The 21,861-nt window shown below is 40.6% G+C and overlaps 2 protein-coding genes across 3 annotated transcripts in view; both read right to left on the bottom strand.

The window, feature by feature from the left end:
• Positions 1–21,861, bottom strand: part of LOC114149763 (NACHT, LRR and PYD domains-containing protein 12-like) — a 109,648-nt gene that overhangs the window by 31,337 nt on the left and 56,450 nt on the right. The window lies entirely within an intron of this gene.
• LOC114149820 (protein NLRC3-like) lies at positions 11,552–13,750 on the bottom strand. The gene is made up of 2 exons (XM_028025934.1): positions 13,471–13,750; positions 11,552–13,331 (listed from the first exon to the last, which is right to left on the bottom strand). The coding sequence occupies exons 1-2, from the start codon at positions 13,577–13,579 to the stop codon at positions 11,881–11,883; spliced, it is 1,560 nt and encodes a 519-aa protein (XP_027881735.1). The 5' UTR covers positions 13,580–13,750; the 3' UTR covers positions 11,552–11,880.

Raw genomic sequence — 21,861 nt, 5'->3', positions numbered from 1 at the left:
ATCTGTTCAACAGTGAGAAAGTTTCTCTGACAGGAGGAAAATCTTTAGACTCTTTAGACTGAACTCAGCAGGGAAAAACTGAGGAACCATAAGAACAGAACCCAAATCCAGGAATCAGAGGTTCAGTGAATGTGGTGTTGAAGGTGTGGAGGAGGATCAGTGAATCAGAGGAAACTCTGTAGAAGGACAGAATGCCAGCAGGACAGTCCACATACACTGCTACTCTGTTAGAGACAGAGGAGGAGGAGAGAAGAGTTTGTCTGTTATTGTGACAGACAGAGTAACCAACATCATCAGAGCATCTCAGACTCCAGGAATGATCATTATATCCAAACCAACAGTCTCTACTGATTCCTGTCCTAATGATTCTTCTGTAACTCACTGATATCTCAACTCCTCCTCTCCACTCAACCTCCCAGTAACAGCGACCAGTCAGACCAGTTCTACACAGCAGCTGATTCCAGTCATCAAATCTGTCTGGATGATCAGGATATGACTGAAGCTCCTTCACACATGTCACCTTCCTGTTGTCTTCAGACAGTTTGATCTCTCTGCTCACTGTGTTTGTGTCGATGGTGAGATGACAGGAATCTGATGGAGAGAACAAACACAATCCAGCTGCAGTTATTGATCATTTATTGACACTTTGATGATGACTCCTGAATGAGTGATGTGACAGTTTGAAGATGATTGAATGTGAGCTGCTTTGTTGTCATGAATCAGATGAAAAACACACTTACACTTCCTCAGACCTGGTGTCAAGAATGGGACTCCAGCAGGCTCCACCCTGAAAGGAGGAGGGGGGTCAGACCATCAGTCTCTTTCAGCAGCAAACATGGACATTACATGTCTCTCAGACACACATTGTCCTCCACTGAGACAGGAACAGTCCAACATTTGGATTGCAAACTGCAGTGGATGTAGGAAGGACAGTTGGTGCTGCTGCAGCACAACTCATTTCTCCAAACACAGGAAAAGCTCCAACAGAGAGGAGAAAGGAAATCCCTCAGTAACAACCTGAAGAAACTCACTGAAGCCTAAAAGGACATCAGGAAACTAAGGAAACATTTCTGGAAGCTCAACCTGATTTAATAATCAGCATTAAAATACAATCAATCTAAACTCTGACACAACACCTGGATACCTGTTCCATCCACACTCCCACACACAGATGAAGGAATGAAACACTAAACAGCCCTGCTGCTGAAAACCTGCTGTGGCCTCACTGTAATATCCAGAAATACAAACATTAAAAAGGAGAAGCTGCATCACATTCAACAAAGAGTTCAACAAGAATCAAAGATTTGATCTCTGAGCTCAGACTCACAAACCAGGGAGAGGCTTCCATCATCACACACCTCTGACAAACACCTCCAACCTTTCAGCACTTCCTCTACCAACCAACACCACCAGGTGGCGCTGCACACATTTACAATGAGACCAAGAAGAAGAAGCAGCATCCTGAATCCAGCAGCTGCAGTAATGGCTTGTGAAAGTGTCCAAGGAGCATCTGGAACCAGAACCAGCAGATCCAACAGTCCAGAGAGTCTTTGTTTGCATCTTTCCTCTCAGATTTCCAAGCTGCTCTGAGAGGGAAATGACATCATCATTCTACTGATGATGTCACGCTCTGATGTCACTGATCAGGAGCTGCTGGACTTGTACATTTCCAGCATGGAGGACAGAGAAGATCTCAGCTCTGATGAGGAGCTGGCCTGCCTTCAACCTGATTCAGGGTCAAAGAAATATTTCCAGATGAAGTCAGACTAAAATGTTGGATTGTCCTGCTGTTGCAATCAGAGGCCAAGAAGAAGCTTCAAGTTCTTCTCCTGTTCAGCTCTACGTTCCTGTCAGAGACTTCAGCTCCTCATGAGGAGAACAACTAAAGCCTGGAACAGACTGACACTAACATCCTGACATCTCATCCCTGAACAAAGCTTTGCAGCATCAAGGTGACTCTTAGCGCCATATATGGACAGATTTCCTATAAAGGGGGCGGAGCCTGGATTGGAGGAACCAGCAGCAGCTTCCAGGAACAAACCTTGGGAACCTCTGGAGGAGAACATGGAGATGAGATTCCTGCTTTAATCAGTGGATTCATTGATAGAAAACATGACGACTGAAATATCTGAGAGCTGCAGCTCCATTTTCTACAGATCTGCTGGAACATCAGATAGAAATGAAGAATTTCATCATTTCACATCAAATCTGTTCATCTTCCACAGATACAACTGAATTATTGACCTGAACTGGTTCTAAAGGTCTGGATGGTAAAAACATCCATTGTTTTTATGTCTCATTAGTTTCCAGAAAGAGTTGAAATGTTTCAGAAGCTTTTATCCAGCAGCTCAGTAAAGATCTCTCCTCTTTCCAACCTGATTTAGTCCATGAAGCAGAACATCTCTGCTGCTGCAGCAACAGGAGGAAACTTCTCCAGCTCTCAACTTCTACACTCTGACTGCTTGGAAACAGATCATGGAGGAACAGCCTTTTCTCCAGGCTGCCTCCTCCTGACTCTAGCGCCACCTACTGGCTGTTCACCAGAGGTGGAGAAAGTAGTCAAACAATTTACTTTTAAGAATAATTATATATTGTTATTCTTACATTAGCAGTTTTACTAGTTTGTTTTTCATTCATAAGTTTAGTATTCACACCCTAGAGAGGAGGAATTTGTTAAACCGTGTGAAAGACAAAACTTGCTTTTTCTCCTAAACCTTGAACCTGCAGTTGCTTCTTATCTTGGGATACTCCTTAAACTGCTTGTGTGTAGAATGTAGTTTCTATGTTCCTTCTTCCTTGTTCAGAATAGCCCCCTTCTTTTATTTATTACTCTGTCACATTACACTCTCAACTCCCTTCTTTTCTCCTTTTTAATAAAGACAGGCTCTTCTGCAGAGTCAGAACGCATGGCAAACACTTTGGAGAAGTGGTTTACTATGTTTTCTCCTTTTGCAAAAGACTTGATTGAAAACTAAAACATTGTCTGTGGTTCTTTTTTAATGAAGGTTGAGAAAATACCTATCATCTCGGTGCCATGACCCAGATCTCACCATACCTGTTTGCTGACAGACAAAGAACGACGCGCTGAAAACAGTGCACGGCCACAGTCAACAGGACTTGGAAACAAAGTCCTGGGAAGTAACGTCTTCACTGTGTCTGTCAACGGCGGGTTGATGAGATCCGAACGGACAAGATGAACCGACAGAAACGTGAGTTGACATAGTGCTATTAATTGGGTTATAGTCCCTAAAATTATGGCAAACAAATAGGTATTTTTACTCTTTTTTTTTTCACCTAAAGAAAGAAAGTAAATGTCCAAGAGAGGAGTGGGTTTGAGTGCCCTCCTCCCCTTGGAGCCGGCAAGAAATGTGTGTGTGGACGTGTGCATAGTGCCTTATTCTCTGGGAGTAAAACTTTCTGTTATTGGAATTAGAATCCAAAGTAAAAGTCGGTCAAACTTAGTTTGACCTAGAAGCCTATTCTTAAGCACTCACCTAGAGCACTTTCTTTGAAGAAACAACACAAAATACCTACATTAAGCTAAATCACAAGGTACTAAAATAATGGGAAATAAGAGTTGTTGTAATTCCTCACTTGCTGAGGATCCCGAAGTGGTTCCGGAACCTCAAAGGAACTTTCCTTTGTAGCAGCCTGACTGTTTTGCATGCTCACAATGGAATTATGACTTTCCTAAAGAGAAAAGCTGAAGCGTAAATTAATTTTAACAGGTGCAAAAACAACTTGATGAGAAATGGAAAGAAACAATAAATAAAAAACAAAAACATTTTCTCAGAGAACAATGTTTTTTAATGTATTGATTACAAAATCAGTACATTAAATCTAATGTATTGATTACAAAAGATTATAACACCATCTTGGTGCTATGATCCTTTGGCTGTATGTCTAGAGGGGTCAGCGATCAGAGTTTGGTTCAAAGTAATTCATTGGTCTCTGATGAAATGTTTACTCAGACTAAGTTAATTTAAACTTAAATTAACTTACATTCTACATTTTAAAATCTAACATGGCAAAAAATAAAGAGACTACGGGTTTAACATGTTTCATGTTTATATGTGTTTCAATTAGTAATTGATTTATGACTTCTAAATAAAAATGTTGGGTAATAAGTGGCTACAACTATACAATCAAAAGAGAGAAAAGTTATATATGAAATAGATTTAGAAATAAAAAACACAGAAAGAAAGACAAACCCTAATTGACTCCTATTTGCTTCTTTCCTTTTTCCTCTGTCTGAGCCTCGCTGCGGTGCGTCTGACCTCTGACCTCAACTCGAACCTGTCCTGCCATGGATCAGATGAAGTCTCTTCCTCATCACCAGCTAATGACAGCGATCAAGAAGACAAAGAAGAGTTTCATAACCTCCAGACACTGAAGTGTCTGATGATCTTAATTTCCTGACAACTGGGAACTGCCATTCAGCAAATTACTGCATGGTGTCCTGCTGGACATTGGACTGAAACTACATTCCTGTGTTTGGATGCAACTGAACTCTTACAACCTCCGCTGATCTACTCCCTGACATCAGCATGGAGAAGGGAAGGATAACGTGCTTCAGGGATGAAGACAACAAACTGAACTATTTGACGCTTGTTTCATTTGTGGACAACATGGACATTAACTGAGGGACAGTCTGGACAACTCAAAGATCCAATACCAGCACCAGTTGGACTGACAGGAAACTGGAGAGAGAGGAGGAGTTAGGACTACACCCCAGCGACGCCGGCAGCAGGAGCAGGAGGGAGAAGTAAAGACAGAAACATCCAAGATAAGTTTATACACACAGCTGTACATATCCACACTGCTGCTACAATGAAGACTTGTTTGCTTGCTAACCCAGTTTACATATTATCTAGCCAGAAAAGGAAGTCTTAGAGGCTTTTATGTTCAAGATAGACAAATTCTCTTAGTTTGTCCCTGTTAACTCTGAGTCCTGAACAGCAGGACCACTGCTAAGGATCCTCTTAGGGCCCACGTGTCGGGCGCCTCTGCCATTACCTGCTAGTTCCTCCGCTCCGCTCTAGATGTCCTCAGAGAGCAGGATGGATCTGAACCTCCTCGATCCTCCTCTGCACACCTGCAAGCTTTTTCCCCTCATCAGCGGGCGCATAAGAAGAGCCGGCGACCGATCCTCTGATGCCAGAGTGTCCGCTTATGTGGTAACTCCTGCCCCTCGGTGTCTCAGGTCTCGTCTGTAAGTCTTTCAGTTTTCTGCTTATTGATACTTGTGTCCTGCCTTCCTAGGAATTCTCCAACGCCGGATTCCCGTCTGATCATGTGGTCCGTCCTCTTGTTTGGAGCGTCCCTTGGCAGATCTTAGCCCCGCTGGTTACCTCTCTACACTCTGTGTTGTCGCTTTCTGGCTGACGGCTCCCCGGCTGCTGGTTCCATCGTCCCCTAGTGCACTTCTCCTCCCGCTTCGAGCACCCAGATTTTCCCAGAATTAGAACCGTTGTAAATAAAGGAAAGTACTGCTTTCACTCCTGATGGTTTTTTCTTCATGTGGGTTAGACGAATTCCCAAAACCATGACACCACGAGCCATAGGTTGGGAAACCGTGAAGGGAAAACTGCAATCACTAAAAGTTGAGCTAAGAACTAATGAAAATTATGCCACAAAATTACACCAACTAAAATTTATTAAAGATTCTAAGCTAATAATGATTTGCAATTTTTTTTTTTTCCTTTTTAAAGAACTATCCTGGTAATACATGCTAGTTTGGATTTAAAATTAAATATCTCTAAATGTTAAAACTAATATCTATCTATCTATCTATCTATCTATACTGTATATATATATATATATATATATATATATATATATATATATATAATTGATACTGCAGTGTTTGTATACCATGAGTATTTGTTGCAGTTACATTGAACAGTTAATTTAGAGTTTACTTTTTCAATGAACTTACATTTTATGGAAATGGGTGAAGTGTTCCAGCAGCAAGAAGTTCAGTTATTGCTGGATTCTAACATATGTCTGAGATAGCTCTTTTAAAATGTGCATGTTACCTAAAACAGTTTTGTGCTACCCTCCGATCTGTCAGACCTCTTTTGTTTCGGCATCTGCTGATGTCAACCAGCGGGTGACCCATCAGCTGTTCAGTTAGTGAAACCACAAAACAGCTAATAAACCAGCGACCTGCCAGAACCGTGCACACTGTAAAAAGCTCAGGCAGGCTCTTAGAACTACGGGAGGTTCAAACTCCACTCATTCATGTCTAGCTTACAGAAAAACGCCAACCCATGAAAAAAAACAAAAGTAAACTGACCAATAAGATTTCAGCTTTGGCGTGCCCCACCTCGCCCATCACGGACTGTACACAGCAGTGTGTACAATATCTTTTGACACAAAATATCTTTTTTTCTCCACAATTTTGCTAATAGTAAAGAGGGTTAGAAAATAAAACATGCAATAACTATTCTTTTATTTTTTTATTTAAAGGAAAATCTCTAGGTACTCACAGTGCTTACAGCCGTGCAGCTGCAGGCGTTACTGCACCAATCCAGACTCTCAGTCACTTGTGGAGAATTTAGAATCACATAGAAAACCTCCAAAAGGGAATGAAACTTAAAACTCTGTGAACTAAGAACGTCTGATCACATAATAGCAATTAACCTTAGGTGTCCATACTGATAACTATTGTGAGTAGTTCATAACATTAATATGACCAGGCAGCATGTAATCATATATACATATACAGTACAGACCAAAAGTTTGGACACACCTTTTAATTCTATGAGTTTCCTTTATTTTTATGACTATTGACATTGTAGATTCACACTGAAGGCATCAAAACTATGAATAACTTATGTGGAAATATGCACTAAACAAAAAAGTGTAAAACAACTGAAAATAGCCCTTATATTCTAGTTTCTTCAAAGTAGCAACCTTTTGCTGTGATTACTGCTTTGCACACACTCTGCATTTTCTTGATGAGCTTCAAGAGGTCGTCACCTGAAATGGTTTTCACTTCATAGGTCAACCTGCCCTGTCAGGTTAATAAGTGGGATTTATTGCCTTATAAATAGTCATGAAAATAAAGAAAACCCATTGAATTAGAAAGGTGTGTCCAAACTTTTGGTCTGTACTGTATATGTATATATGATTACATGCTGCCTGGTCATATTAATGTTATGAACTACTCACAATAGTTATCAGTATGGACACCTAAGGTTAATTGCTATTATGTGATCAGACGTTCTTAGTTCACAGAGTTTTAAGTTTCATTCCCTTTTGGAGGTTTTCTATGTGATTCTAAATTCTCCACAAGTGACTAAGAGTCTGGATTGGTGCAGTAACGCCTGCAGCTGCACGCCTGTAAGCACTGTGAGTACCTAGAGATTTTCCTTTAAATAAAAAAATAAAAGAATAGTTATTGCATGTTTTATTTTGGGTTTTCTCCGTAGGGTGTCTGAGCTCTCCCTTAGAGATGGGGTGAGAAGCTCAGTCATCCGGGAGGGACTCAAAGTAGAGCCGCTGCTCCTTCACATCGAGAGGAGCCAGTTGAGGTTGCTCGGGTATCTGGTCAGGATGCTTCCTGGATTCCTCCCTGGTGAGGTGTTCCGGGCACGTCCCACCGGGAAGAGGCCCCGGGGAAGACCCAGGACACGCTGGAGGGACTATGTTTCTAGGCTGGCCTGGAAATGCCTTGGGATTACCCCAGAGGAGCTGGAACAAGTGGCTGGGAAGAAAGAAGTCTGGGCCTCCCTTCTGAAGAAAATGGATGGCTGGATGGACTTTGCGTGCCCTTCTCAAATTTTGATTGTGTCATTTTTCTGATTCAATGCAACGCAACGGCGCCTGTGGCTCTTGCCGTGGCGCGCACAGTAAGTCACGTGATGTCCACTCCACTAGATCACTGAGCAGACTTACCATTTATGTTTTACAAAGGAATTTTAAAAAGCATTACCTGGCTGTTAATGCTTAGAATACAATGTGCAGCTGCTGTCGAGTTACATAGATGGAGGCACATAAAGACAAAAAAAGGTGCAGGAAATATTGGTGGGGACTGTCCCCTTAATACCAGAGTTGGTGGGGACATGTCCACACCAGTACTTCAGGAAATTACGCTATGGGTATAGGAGACTAAGTGGTCTGAAAAACAACCATTGGGTGGCGGAATGGTTCGGTGGCCAGAACCAAGAAGCAAGACGGAGCGTCCCAGTGGTCTGCCCTCTGAAGTAAGTAGAAGTTAAACCTACAGGCTTTGCTCTCCAATTATAATGAGACATGGAGTAATTATAAATAATTTCAGATTACGTTTTATATGTCTGGTATTTTGATAATCTGTCCTCCTCATATGTTTCTGTTAGTGTGAGCTAATGTTTATGTGAGCTATGCTACTTTAGCTGTTTGCAGTTAAGTCCGTGTATTTTTAGTGTCACACTCAGCACAGTTTGAGAGTCTATCTTCAGTCTTAACTTTAACCCAGTTTGATCTAGTTTAATGATGCTGAAGTCAGCAAGCATCTTCAGGAGATTATGGCAGTTATGGATATTGGTCACTATCACTGAAACCGTATTTTGTTGCTTAAGCAGAATGGAGGGTAGACCTGCTCCTGCAGGAACATCGTCTGCTTCTAGACTTTATTCATGAGAACAAACAGAAAGGTTCTTCATTTATGTTGACTTCTCGACATATTTAAGGATTTACTCTAATGTTCACACATAGACCTGTCACAATAATCAATACATCAATTAATCGGATAATAAATTAAAACAAACTCAATCATTTCCATTGGCCTGATTAATTGTTTCTATTGTTTTCTTTCTTTCTACCAAAAACTGGATGATAAAAGTCTTCAGTCTGGTACTTTGGTCTCAAGTAGCCCTTATTTTGAAAGGCAATTTTGTTTTACAAAGACTTCAAATTTAGTTGTTTTATTTATTTTGGATATTAAAAATGTTTTCCAGTTCCAGTGTTAAATGTTCATTAGAATTTAAAGTTTAATGACCTTTGAGAAGGTGTTCTTTCATTATTTCGTCATTACCATTATATTAATTAAAACATTGTCTTTCAAATGTCTTTCAGATCAATTTGATTAGGAATTTTGATCATATTTCACATCTTATTGTGTCATGTAGCACGGAGCGCTGGTCTTGGTCTTGATTTGGTCTCGGAGCCTAAAAGTCTTGGTCTTGTCTTGGTCTCGGGTTAGGTGATCTTGACTACAATGTTCAGCACCATGTGAAAGATTCTTACAATTTAAATGGGCTGCAGTTTGCAAAGTTACAAAGCAAATATTACCAGAAATAATATGTGTAATTGAAATTACTACAGGAGACAACAGGGGGTTCAAAATAGGATTATAAATGCTATGGTTGTAAACCAAATATTTAATTAACAAGCTAACTATTCAGCTTCATACTAAATGTTTCCCAGCAGACTGACTAAAGACATTTCTCCCTCTTCCTCCTCTATCAGACCTTCTCTGCTCCTGCAGAAGGTTCCTCCATACCTGAGAGCTTCCAGTCTCCAGTGTGGATCCTTCAGTCCAGCCGACAGCAGCTTCACTCCTGAGTCTCCTGGATGATTGTAGCTCAGGTCCAACTCTTTCAGATGGGAGGGGTTGGAGGTCAGAGCTGAGGCCAGAGAAGCACAGCCTTCCTCTGAGACCAAACAGCCTGATAAGCTGCAGACACACAATTCATCATATGATGAGAATATGAGAACATTGAGGTAGAACCCAAGGTCTGAACTGGACATTTTAATGTAAGGAAAAACATCAATAAATTGTGCTTAACCTGTCAATTAGATGAAAGAAAAATAATGCTCTAATTTTGTTTCTCTGAGTAATAAAAATCAACATTTGTCACATGTAGAGTGGATTAGAAGAGAAATATCATTCATTGTTCCACAGCAGAGAGTTCAGGTTTACCAGCAACAAGTTTAAGGTACATGGAAGAATCAGATATTCAAAAATAATAGGAGACTGTAGAGTAAGGACACATTTAGAACAGATGAATAATAATGCTGTACATTTAATAAAGACAGCATAATTAGTTTGACAGATATACCCGTTGCAAAAAAGGACGATGGAGTCCTGCGAGAACAGGCGCTTATATTCCGTGACAAAATTGTATTTGAAATGTAATCAATTACAAATTTATGGATGGAACTTGACTTAATGCTTTGTTTTGATTATTGATTCTATATTGCATTGTGTTTCTGTGTTTGTAATGATGTAAAGCACTTTGAAATGTCTTGCTGCTGAAATGTGCTATACAAATAAAATTTGATTGATTGATTGATATGCAGCTGAGTAGGGCAATTTATAATCATGTATAAGATGTGTATATTTGTGTACAGAAAGAGCAATAGACTATTTAAAAGAAATTTAAAAAGTTATAACAGTTAAAGTTATAGCATATAACAGCCAGGATGTATATAATTATTGCGTTTGTTAGGAGCAGTTTTGGTTAGAAAGTCTTACAACTGCAGGACGAAGGATCTGCAATGATTCTCATTTGTGCACCGAGGATGCAGCAATCTGTCAACTATCCAGAGTTCACTGGAACTCAATCAATGGAAGCCTGACCGTTGCTTTTCTAAATATTCCTCTTTTCTAGGTCCTTTCAGCCTGGAGTAAATGAAAGCTAGCAACATTTATGTGAAGAAACTTGTTAGCCACATGTTAGTGATAGGAAGCTTGTTGCACATCCTATTCACTTAGTTCCTAAAAGAAACCCATTCTTTCACAATTGTTTGTAAAAACATTCTGCATGTCTAGAGGCTTACTTTCATACACCTGTAGCCATGGAAGTTATTAGAGCATCTGATTCTCATCACTTGGATGGGTGGTCAAATACTTTTGGAAGTATAGCTAGTGGACAGAAATATGGCTTCAATAGCATTCAAAACATTTTACCTGAGAGTTTCCAGGTTGCAGTTTGGACTCTTCAGTCCAGCAGAGAGACGCTTCACTCCTGAATCCTGCAGGTTGTTGTTACTCAGGTCCAGTTCTCTAAGACTGGAGGACTGGGAGCTGAGAACTGAGGACAGAGCTTCACAGCTTCTCTCTGAGAGGTTACAGTCACTCAGTCTGAGAGAGAGAGAAAAATCTGTTGTTAATCACTTCTTAAAAATGTATATTTTTCAATGTTTTTCTTGGACATAGAAGGAAAAATCTTATTTTACACATATTTATGTTGCCTTTTGGTGTGAAATGGTTCATTCTATAGTTAGTCTTCCAGCCTTATAGTTTAGAACTACAGACAACAAGGAGGTTGGAAAAAGAATTATAAAATTCCACAAATAACTAAATTAATACAAATTAAATTTTAACATAAAGAGGATGAGTTTTGCTGCTTTATTATGTAATAGTATGTCCAGCTGCTGAAGTACAGTAAGTCTTTGTCTCCTTTACACATCCCCCCAGTGAGACACTTTGAAGAGACTATGCATCAATATAGTCTCATGACTATATTCATGAAACATGAATATATATTTACCTTATCATGAGCATATTTCTATCTAAAAAAATAACTGCAATAACAATCTATGTCCTTACAGAGCTTTGTTGGAGGCTTTAACCACAGGCAGCAGCCTCAGAAGAACCTCCTCTGAAGCAGAGTATTTCTTCAGGTCAAACACATCCAGATCTTTTCCTGATGACACTAAGATGAAACCCAGAGCTGACCACTGAGCAGGAGACATTTTATCTGTGGAGAGCCTTCCTGAACTCAGAGACTGTTGGATCTCCTCCACTAGAGAGCGATCATTCAGTTCATTCAGACAGTGGAACAGATTGATGCTTTTCTCTGCAGACAGATTCTCACTGATTTTCTCCTTAATATACTGTACTGTTTCCTGATTTGTCTGTGAGCTACTTCCTGTCTGTTTCACCAGACCTTATAGGAGTCTCTCATTGGTCTGCAGTGAAAGTCCCAGGAGGAAGCGAAGGAACAAGTCCAGGTGTCCATTTGGACTCTGTAAGGCCTGGTCGACAGCTCTCTGATGGAGAGATTTAAGGTCAGATTTATTAAGTAATGGAGACTTCTCCGATCTTTGCGTTTCTTTCATCACATAAGAACCAGAGTTGATAAAGGTCAGATGAACATGAAGAGCAGCCAGAAACTCCTGAACACTCAGATGGATGAAGCAGAACACCTTGTCCTGGTACAGCCCTCTCTCCTCCCTAAAGATCTGTGTGAACACTCCTGAGTACACTGAAGCTGCTCTGATATCGATGCCACACTCTGTCAGGTCTGATTCATAGAAGATCAAGTTTCCTTTCTGCAGCTGATCAAAAGCCAGTTTTCCCAGAGACTCAATCATCTTCCTGCTCTCTGGACTCCAGTGTGGATCTGTTTCAGCTCCTCCATCATACTTGACCTTCTTCACTTTGGTCTGAACCACCAGGAAGTGGATATACATCTCAGTCAGGGTGCTGGGCAGTTCTCCTCCCTCTCTGGTCTTCAACTCATCCTCCAGAACTGTAGCAGTGATCCAGCAGAACACTGGGATGTGGCACATGATGTGGAGGTTTCGTGATGTCTTCATGTGGGAGATGATCCTGGTGGCCTGCTCCTCATCTCTGAATCTCTTCCTGAAGTACTCCTCCTTCTGGGGGTCATTGAACCCTCTGACCTCTGTCACCATGTCCATACAATGAGGAGGGATCTGATTGGCTGCTGCAGGTCGTGTGGTTATCCAGAGGAGAGCAGAGGGAAGCAGTTTCCCCCTGATGAGGTTTGTCAGCAGAACATCCACTGAGGTGGACTCTGTAGCATCAGTCAGGATCTCCTTGTTGTGGAAGTCCAGAGGAAGTCGACTCTCATCCAGACCATCAAAGATGAACAGAACCTGGAAGTGTTCAAAGCTCCAGATTTCTTTGGTTTCACTAAAGAAATGATGAACAAGTTCCACCAAGCTGAACTTTTTCTCTTTCAGCACATTCAGCTCTCTGAACGTGAATGGAAATATGAACTGGATGTTCTGGTGGGCTTTGTCTTCAGCCCAGTCCAGAGTGAACTTCTGTGTTAAGACAGTTTTCCCAATGCCAGCCACTCCCTTTGTCATCACTGTTCTGATTGGTTGATCTCTTCCAGGTGGGACTTTAAAGATGTCTTCTTGTCTGATTGTTGTTTCTGGTCTGTGTGGTTTCCTGGATGCTGTTTCAATCTGTCTGACCTCATGTTCATCATTGACCTCTCCAGTCCCTCCCTCTGTGATGTAGAGCTCTGTGTAGATCTGGTTCAGAAGGGTTGGACTTCCTGCTTTAGAAATCCCCTCAAACACAGACTGGAACTTCTTCTTGAGACCAGATTTAAGTTGATGTTGACAAGCTCCAAGAAAAATTTCTAAAATAACACAAAGTTAAATTCAGGAACTAAATCATTGTCTAAAGATTAAGTGAATGAATGTGATTCCATTTCTTCATACATCCAAAAATGTGTGATTCATGCATCAGCTTAAATTTTAATCTAGAAATCATCTTACTCTGCAGATGGTCAGCCAGGTCCTCCTGCTTCATCCTCCTCAGGAAGTTCAGTGTGATCTTCAGCACTGCCTCTCTGCTGCTCCTCCTCTGCTCTTCATTCTCACCCATCAACACCTCATCATCTTCTCTCTGACTCTCTGAACATTCTGGGTAATCTGGATTCAAAACTTTCTGGATCTTCTTCAGCTCGTTCTTCACAAAAGTGACAATGTTGTTCTCCAGTAGCTGGAACAGAATAATAGATTAAGAAAACAGACTGAAATCATGGAGCTAAACACCAAAAGGATGTTGGACAGACTGACAGTCCTCTGGTCTAAAAAGTGCAGTATGGAGAAGACTGTGAACAAGTCGTTGTACATGTACAGACCCTAAATATGAAGTCCAGCTGTGTTTGATGGTGCTGGGCAGACGGACAACTGGGAACCTCTGAGCTCTGCTGATCCATTCTATGGAACAATTAGGAAGTCAGGAAATATTAATCCAGCAGTATTCACAGAGCAAATAAGAGTTTCACAAGAACAGAGCATCACATAAACAAAATGTTAGAAAAATTATCTAAGTTCATTTACTTATGAGTTTATTTGAAAGGTTATGTTTTCATATTATTATTCTGTGTGTTGTTTACTTGGCTCCATTCTCTTGTGGTACATTATTAACTGTTTTTTGGATATTTGCCTGAAGGCTAGAAACATTTACACATTCCTGTGTTAACAGCTTCCTGATGAAGCTGATTTGTAACAGTCAGCCATGTGCCCTTGTAATGGCATGTCCATAAAAGCTTCCAGAACATCTTGTGGTAAAGGTCTTTGATCAATTGTTTGTGTGACTGTGTGGAAAAGCACAACCTCTTTCCTTGTAATCATAATAAAAGGCATTTGGGGACTGAGAGCCGGCTGACTTGACCCCAGACAGTATTTGATGGCGGTTCTCTGCATCTGGCTCTGCTCTCCTCTTCTGCAGAAAAGCAATTTGTGTTTTTGGTTGATTCCTAACAGGTTAGGAACTAAAACAGACCCAACAAAATACAAAGAAGTTAGAAAGAGGAAGATGAACTACAATGATGATGACCAGTAACACCACAATCACCCAGTAGATATTTTACAAAGTTGGTGCTGAACTTGGACTCCAAACATTCCACACGTCAGCAGATCTGATGCTGATGGAGACAGTTTCCCAGAGCTTGGGGACAGTAGAAGTGAAGGCTCTGTCCACACACATCTTGAGGATAGTGTGGGACATCCATCAGGTTCTGATGACTAGATCTGAGGTGATGTGGGCATGGAGGAGGTCTGAGATATGTGGACATGTGTCCATGTGGGATCCTCTCCTGTATGCAAACTTTTTCCTACACTACTGCATGAAAAAACTGTCTTCTAAAAACTGACAGTAGGTTTGGGAGTTGATTTTGAATCCATCTTCAACCTAAAAAGGTCCAACCAACTTGTGTTTAATAACACCAGCCCAGACTAGTACCTTGCTGGTGTCTGATGTGAAGTGGAGATCTGTGGCCATTACTGATCCATCTACAGGCCCATCCATCCATCTGGGCCATTAAGAGTCACTCTCATCTCATCAGTTCATGAAACCTTTGAAACATCTGCTTTCAGATATGTTGTGGCCCCGTCCTGATGTTTCAACTTTGTGTCTTGTTCAGTAGTGGTCGGGTTTCAGCCTTTCTTACCTTGGCTATGTCTCTGAGTTCTGAAAATCCTGTACTTCTGGGTGCTCAAGGTTGGAGTTCTGGAATATGATAGCACTACAAGATAATGGCTTCCTGGTAGCTTCAAGTTTGATTCTTCTCAAATTTTTTGCAGTTAATTTACATCTTTTTTTTCTCAACATGTTTCTTGCAACCCTGTTTACTATTTGCAGTAATGTTTCTGTGATAATGTCCCAATATCTAGGCAATTTCAAGATTGCTGCATCCTTCTGAAAGACTTTTTACAATTTTGGACTTTTCAGAGTAACTTAAATAAATTTTTTTGGCCTATTTTGCTTGAGGAAAATAAACTTTTGAACTTTTGAACCTTGATATAGGGCAGTGCTTCTCAATTCCAGTCCTCGAGCCCCCCTGCTCTGCATGTTTTGGTATAATCTGACTCAGCTGTTCAATTTCAAAACAGCTGATTCAGATGATTGCATGCCCTCTTTGTAGAGGAATATAATTATATTAATAATTAAAAATTATGTTGTTTGGTTGGTTTGCACTAAGATATGTTTTAACCTAAAAGAAATGTACTGTGTCAAATTGACTGAGTCAATCTGACCTAGAAGTCAGGAAGGTTTTCAGATTTTTAAAGATGTAGAATAACAATCACTTAAGAAAGGAAAGATGTTAGTTGGGGCCAGCCCATAACAATACATAGGGAGAGCAGTGACTGACATGCAAAGCAAGTCAGTCACTGCCTCCATGCATTGCATGGCAGGCACCTATTGTTCTACACCCAGTAGAACATCTCTCTATTTATTTATTTTTCTTCCATCACAGTTAATGCAGCTCATACTGCTGCATGCACCCCCACAAAAGTGGCATCAAAATGCGCAGCTCTATCCCAGGAAGGGAGCTATTATTAAAATGTGCATTATTAAAAATGAGAGTTTATTAAAAATGGGCCTAAAAATGATATGGTCAAAACTAAAACTTGCCAAATAATTGTGCACACAGTGTACAGTAGGTGTAGTGAAGCAATCAGACCAGATAGATTCTAAACTCGTTGTCATTAGTTTGGTCAGTTCTGCAATGTTGTCTGAAGCTCAAATGAGATGTTTTGAATCCAATTATATATATATAAGAAGAAAATGCTGCACCTTTAAACTCATGTAATGAAACAACCCTAAGTCACTGGATAAGTATGTGTGATTTTTCCAACTACTGGTCAGTAGTTTGCAAATAAATCTTTAAGCAGATCTCCTGAGAGTATCTTTGCATGTGGGTTCTGAGAGTTCAAAACAACATGACATGTATAAGATAAACAACTTTGGTCCCAGTACTGAGCCTTAGGGAACACCACAAACAATGTCCAGGCATGAGGACTGGAAATCACCCAATTGTACAAATTGTTGCCTGTTGCTGAGATAACTTTTCATCTACTGAAAAACTACTCCTCTTAAACCATAGTGCTTGAGTTTATTGATGAGTATTTCATGAACAATTGTATCAAATGCTTTTTTAAGTCAATAAATACCCCAACAGCAGGTTTCTTTTTATCTAATGCACTGGTCACCTCTTCTATTAAATGAATAACTGCCAACGCTGTGGATCTTTGTGACCTAAATCCATACTGACTTTTAGTGAGTACTTGGTGTTTACTAACAAATCTATCCAATTTAGCAACAATTTTTTTCCAAAATTTTGGAGCCTTGTGGAAGTAATGAAACAGGCCTGTAATTTGTGAAATTATATCTATTCCCAGGTTTATATAGTGGGATGACTTTTGCAATTTTCATTTTTGTGGAAATATACCTGTTTGAATTGACAGATTACAAATATGGTAGCGGCTGAATATTTTCTACAATTACCTTCTTTATTATTATCATGTCAATACCATTGCAGTCAGTTGACCTTTTATTTTTACATTTATTTACTATATCTATAATTTATTTTCTTTCCACTGCTGTGACAAACATGGAATCTGGATTTCTACTAACTAATGTGTCATTTAGTGTTTCGTATACTGTGGGCTGCGGGATTTCCTCAGCCAATTTAGGCCAAACACCTACAAAATATTTATTAAAATTATGAACTATCTCTTCTATGCTATTAAGGTTTTTATCACGATTTGTATCAATCAATCAATCAATCAAATTTTATTTGTATAGCACATTTCAGCAGCAAGGCATTTCAAAGTGCTTTACATCATATCAAACACAGAAACACAAAGCAACATAGAATCAACAATCAAAACACAACATTAATTCAGGTTCCATCAATAAATTTGTAATTATTACGTTTCAAATACAATCCTAAACAGGTGGGTTTTTAGTCGAGTTTGCATCCATAGAAGGTTTACCTGTTACACTCCTACTGTGTTATATGGAACAAAATACCTGTTGCTATTTTAATTCCCACTCACGCTCACAATCACACAGTTTAAAATGATGTAGACGCATTTTAATGGGTTTCTGGCACAAGGCTCCGTACACCTCTTTCACAGAATTTCGCTCTCGGACTCCGCCGTCCCTCACAGATTTTTGTGCAATTCTATGGTACCTCTTAGTGTCTAGAATTTACAGGGTTTGTGTTACGCACAGTGATCCTCAGTCACTCGCCATTTTTCTTCTGGCACCAGGCTCCATACACCTCTCACGGAATTTTCTCTCTGGGATTCCTATGTCCCAGAGCGAATTGTAGTGTTTATTAAATTTGTAAATATATTATCCATTAATGTAGTGCTGTTAGATGTGATTCAGCTAGGTCTTGTAATTTGAGGGAAAAGGCTCAGACTGCTTATAGTGTTAATAAACTCTTCAGTCAATTTGTGATTGTTTACATTCAGCAGATCAATATCAAAGTCCCCACAGATAAAATAGTTCATTGGAGTAGTAGTTGTGTAGGTTTTCTCAAGCCATTCTGTAAAGAGGTCCATATTAGAACCAGGAGCCCTATATATACAGCTAACAATTACATTTGTAATTTTGTCCATATATATTTCAACTGTTATACACTCAAAATAATGTTTAACCACATTAGTCATGTTTTCAATTGTATTATATGTATATAAAACTGCTGTCCACATATACAGCTACTCCTCCACCAGTCTTCCTCTCTCTATTAATATAGCTGAATTCATAACCATCTAGTTCAAAATCTGCTCCCTTCTCAGAATTAAGCCAGGTTTCAGAGATAGTTATGACACTGAAAGGTTGATTAAACTGGCTTAAACAGTCTTTGATGTGGTTAAAATGTGCATATAAGCTTCTACTGTTGAAATGTATAATGGAAAATTTATTGTCTGCTTTAACTGTCGAGTTGTATTGCTGAGTAGAGTAGTAGCAACAGCTGTTCACAATGTTATAGAAGAAGTTATTTTCTGGATCCAAATCATTTTCCTTGTCTTGATTTTTATATTCAGTGTAGTCAAATGTTTTCAGTTCCAGGTAATCGACATTAGAAGAGGTGTTAATGTTGTGTTCATAGTTGATGAAGACAAAATCTTGTTTAATTGAGACATGGTGACTGTGTGCCATGTGCGATCCCCTGGGCTCCCAATTGTCATTCATAGCATTCAGTTGTAATTGTCCAGTTCAGCAATGTCCCGAACAACCAGAACCTTTGCCTCCTCCGGAGCTCCATTCGATTTGATAAAGACCTTACAATTTGTTGTCCAAGTTGACTGAATCTTTTTCTGCTAACAAACTTGTATTTCCTCTTTGTAAATCTCATGATAATGGCAGGTTTATCTTCTTCTTTTCCCCTTCTCGGAAGCGGGTGGCATGCTTCCACAGTGTCGCAGTCCACCTCTATGCCCTTGGTCCGGAGGAAAGAAGCCACCTGTTTCTCTGTGAAGTCAAGCACTTCAACTGATGGTACACCAGCATTACTGGGTGCAGCCACTGCGTTGGCATACGTACAGGGCTTGACTCTAAGTCCAATGATGATCACATCATTTATCCTATTGTATTGCTCCAAAGCGGCCACTTGGTTCTCCAATACCGCAATCCGTTTGTCCTTTTCCTCATTAAGAAGTCTCAACAACTTCACTTCTTTTACCAGGTCCAAAATGTTTTTTGATGGAGCCGTAAGCTGCCACTTCCTCAGAAAGAAAATCCAAGGATCTCTTATGTGATCAAGATCCTTCAATGCTTGAGGTGGGTGGGTGAAGTGTCTCTCCTAAGGAGACAACAGAGGAAGGTGGAGCAGGGATTGAACCAGCAACCTGCCAATTGTCACTACGATTGCCCTGAGAGAGGTGAACTGAGCCATCAATGCTGTGGTTCTGGAGAACGCCCCATACACACCATTTCACACAGGGGTGCAAAAAATGAATATGCAGTGTATGCAACGCATAGGGGCGCTGCACTAGAGGGGACGCAAAAATGATGTGGGGAATTTTTTTTTCTGGTCAGCATTTTATGTACTTAGCAGCTGTTTGTGTATGAAATGATCAATAACAGAGGATAATATAGGATAATATAACAGAGGATTAGCACTGATTAGGCACCCCTCCCCTCCTGCCAGCCACTCTCACCTCCCATACAGGAAGCTTGAGGACGTGTCCCTTCCAGAACGTGCTGAGGCGCGTTTTTTTTTATTAGGCCCGAGCAGCAAAGCGCTGCGAAGGCCTATTGTATCTGTGCTGTTTATTATTATTAGGCCCGAGCAGCAAAGCGCTGCGAAGGCCTATTGTATCTGTACTGTTTATTATTAGGCCCGAGCAGCAAAGCGCTGCGAAGGCCTATTGTATCTGTACTGTTTTATTAGGCCCGAGCAGCAAAGCGCTGCGAAGGCCTATTGTATCTGTGCTGTTTATTAGGCCCGAGCAGCAAAGCGCTGCGAAGGCCTATTGTATCTGTACTGTTTATTATTAGGCCCGAGCAGCAAAGCGCTGCGAAGGCCTATTGTATCTGTACTGTTTATTAGGCCCGAGCAGCAAAGCGCTGCGAAGGCCTATTGTATCTGTACTGTTTTATTATTATTCTTCCCACCTCTTCGTGTGCCTTTTTGGGGGCTTTATCATATTCAAAAACTCACCAAACTTGGCGGTCGCGACTAGAAAAATTCAAAATTTTGAATTTTAAGGTTGTCGCAAAAATCGCAAAAGAAATTGCTCAACGCCGGCAACTAGCAATTTTCTGTTGACACAATGGTATGAACGTACTTCATCGTAGAGACATGAAATTTGGTACACTTGTAGAGCTCACCAAAAGACTCAGAACTTACATTTAATGTTATAAGCCAACTATCACAGGAAGTCGGCCATGTTGTATTGAACGTCCATTTTTTACCTCGATTTTGACGTTTACAGCCTTCGTATTTGATCGAACTCCTCCTAGGGATTTCGATTGATCGGCTTCAAACTCGGTCAGTCTGATCATAAGGCATGTCTGATTTAAAGTTATCAAATTGGTGAGTTTTGGAGCATGTTGAAGGGGGGTTAGCAGGGGTCAAAGTTCACCTACTCGCCATGAAACACGAAACTCGTATATTTCCTATACAAAAGCACATAGAGGGACCAAACTTTCAGAGATTGATGGTCATTGGGTGTCCTAAAATACCCTGTGGTAAAATGATGACATCACTTAGGCCACGAACCCTGAGAACAGGAAGTGTCATGTTTTACTGTGAACGGTCGCTATCTTAGCCCTTTGACCTAATCAACATGAAGCTGTGTCCAGAGACAGAAGACATGTTGGTGTGTTGAGTATTCCAACCCCGACCGGCTGCGATGAAGCAGGTGGGCGTGGCGGCGTTGCGAACGCCGTCGAATTTCGTTTGGCTCTGAATTCCACAATTTCGGGCCCAGCTGCTCCAAACTCACTAGGATGGATCCTTATCCACCCACCGACAGGAATTCATAACAAAATTTGGTGGGCGTGGCCTAATTTCTCTATATCGATCCCTAGAGTATTTTAAATGAACAGCCCCAAGTCATGCTGTATCCTAGAATTACGAAACTTGGTACACATGTGTATCTTGTCAGGACGTACAAAAAAGTCTATTAGAGCCATGGTCGAAACCCAACAGGAAGTCGGCCATTTTGTATTGAAGGTCCATTTTGGACCCCGATTTTGACGTTTACAGCCTTCATATTTGATCGAACTCCTCCTAGGGATTTCGATTGATCGGCTTCAAACTCGGTCAGTCTGATCATAAGGCATGTCTGATTTAAAGTTATCAAATTGGTGACTGTATGAGCTTGTTGAAGGGGGGTTAGCAGGGGTCAAAGTACACCTACTCGCCATGAAACACGAAACTCTTATATTTCCTATACAAAAACACATAGAGGCACCAAACGTTCAGTGATTGATCGTCATTGGGTGTCCTAAAATACCCTGTGGTGAAATGATGACATCACTTAGGCCACGCCCCCTGAGAACAGTAAGTGTCATGTTTTACTGTGAACGGTCGCTATCTTAGCCCTTTGACCTAATCAACATGAAACTGTGTCCAGAGACAGAAAACATGTTGGTGTGTTGTGGATTCAAGCCCTGACCGGCTGCGATGAAGCAGGTGGGCGTGGCGGCGTTGCGAACGCTGTCGAATTTCGTTTGGCTCTGAATTCCACAATTTCGGGCCCAGCTGCTCCAAACTCACTAGGATGGATCCTTATCCACCCACCGACAGGAATTCATAACAAAATTTGGTGGGCGTGGCCTAATTTCTCTATATCGATCCCTAGAGTATTTTAAATGAACAGCCCCAAGTCATGCTGTATCCTAGAATTACGAAA

The sequence above is a fragment of the Xiphophorus couchianus genome, chromosome 8 (assembly GCF_001444195.1).
Source record: "Xiphophorus couchianus chromosome 8, X_couchianus-1.0, whole genome shotgun sequence".
NCBI lineage: Eukaryota > Metazoa > Chordata > Actinopteri > Cyprinodontiformes > Poeciliidae > Xiphophorus > Xiphophorus couchianus.
This window is presented reverse-complemented; position numbering and strand designations above follow the sequence as displayed.

What these genes read in the sequence shown, in the direction of transcription:
- LOC114149820 (XM_028025934.1), bottom strand. Translation starts at nt 13,579, where the DNA reads ATGGGTGAGAATGAAGAGCAGAGGAGGAGCAGCAGAGAGGCAGTGCTG. An exon ending in CCTGGCTGACCATCTGCAGA is followed by an intron (nt 13,332 to 13,470) that starts GTAAGATGATTT and finishes GTGTTATTTTAG; the next exon opens with AAATTTTTCTTGGAGCTTGT.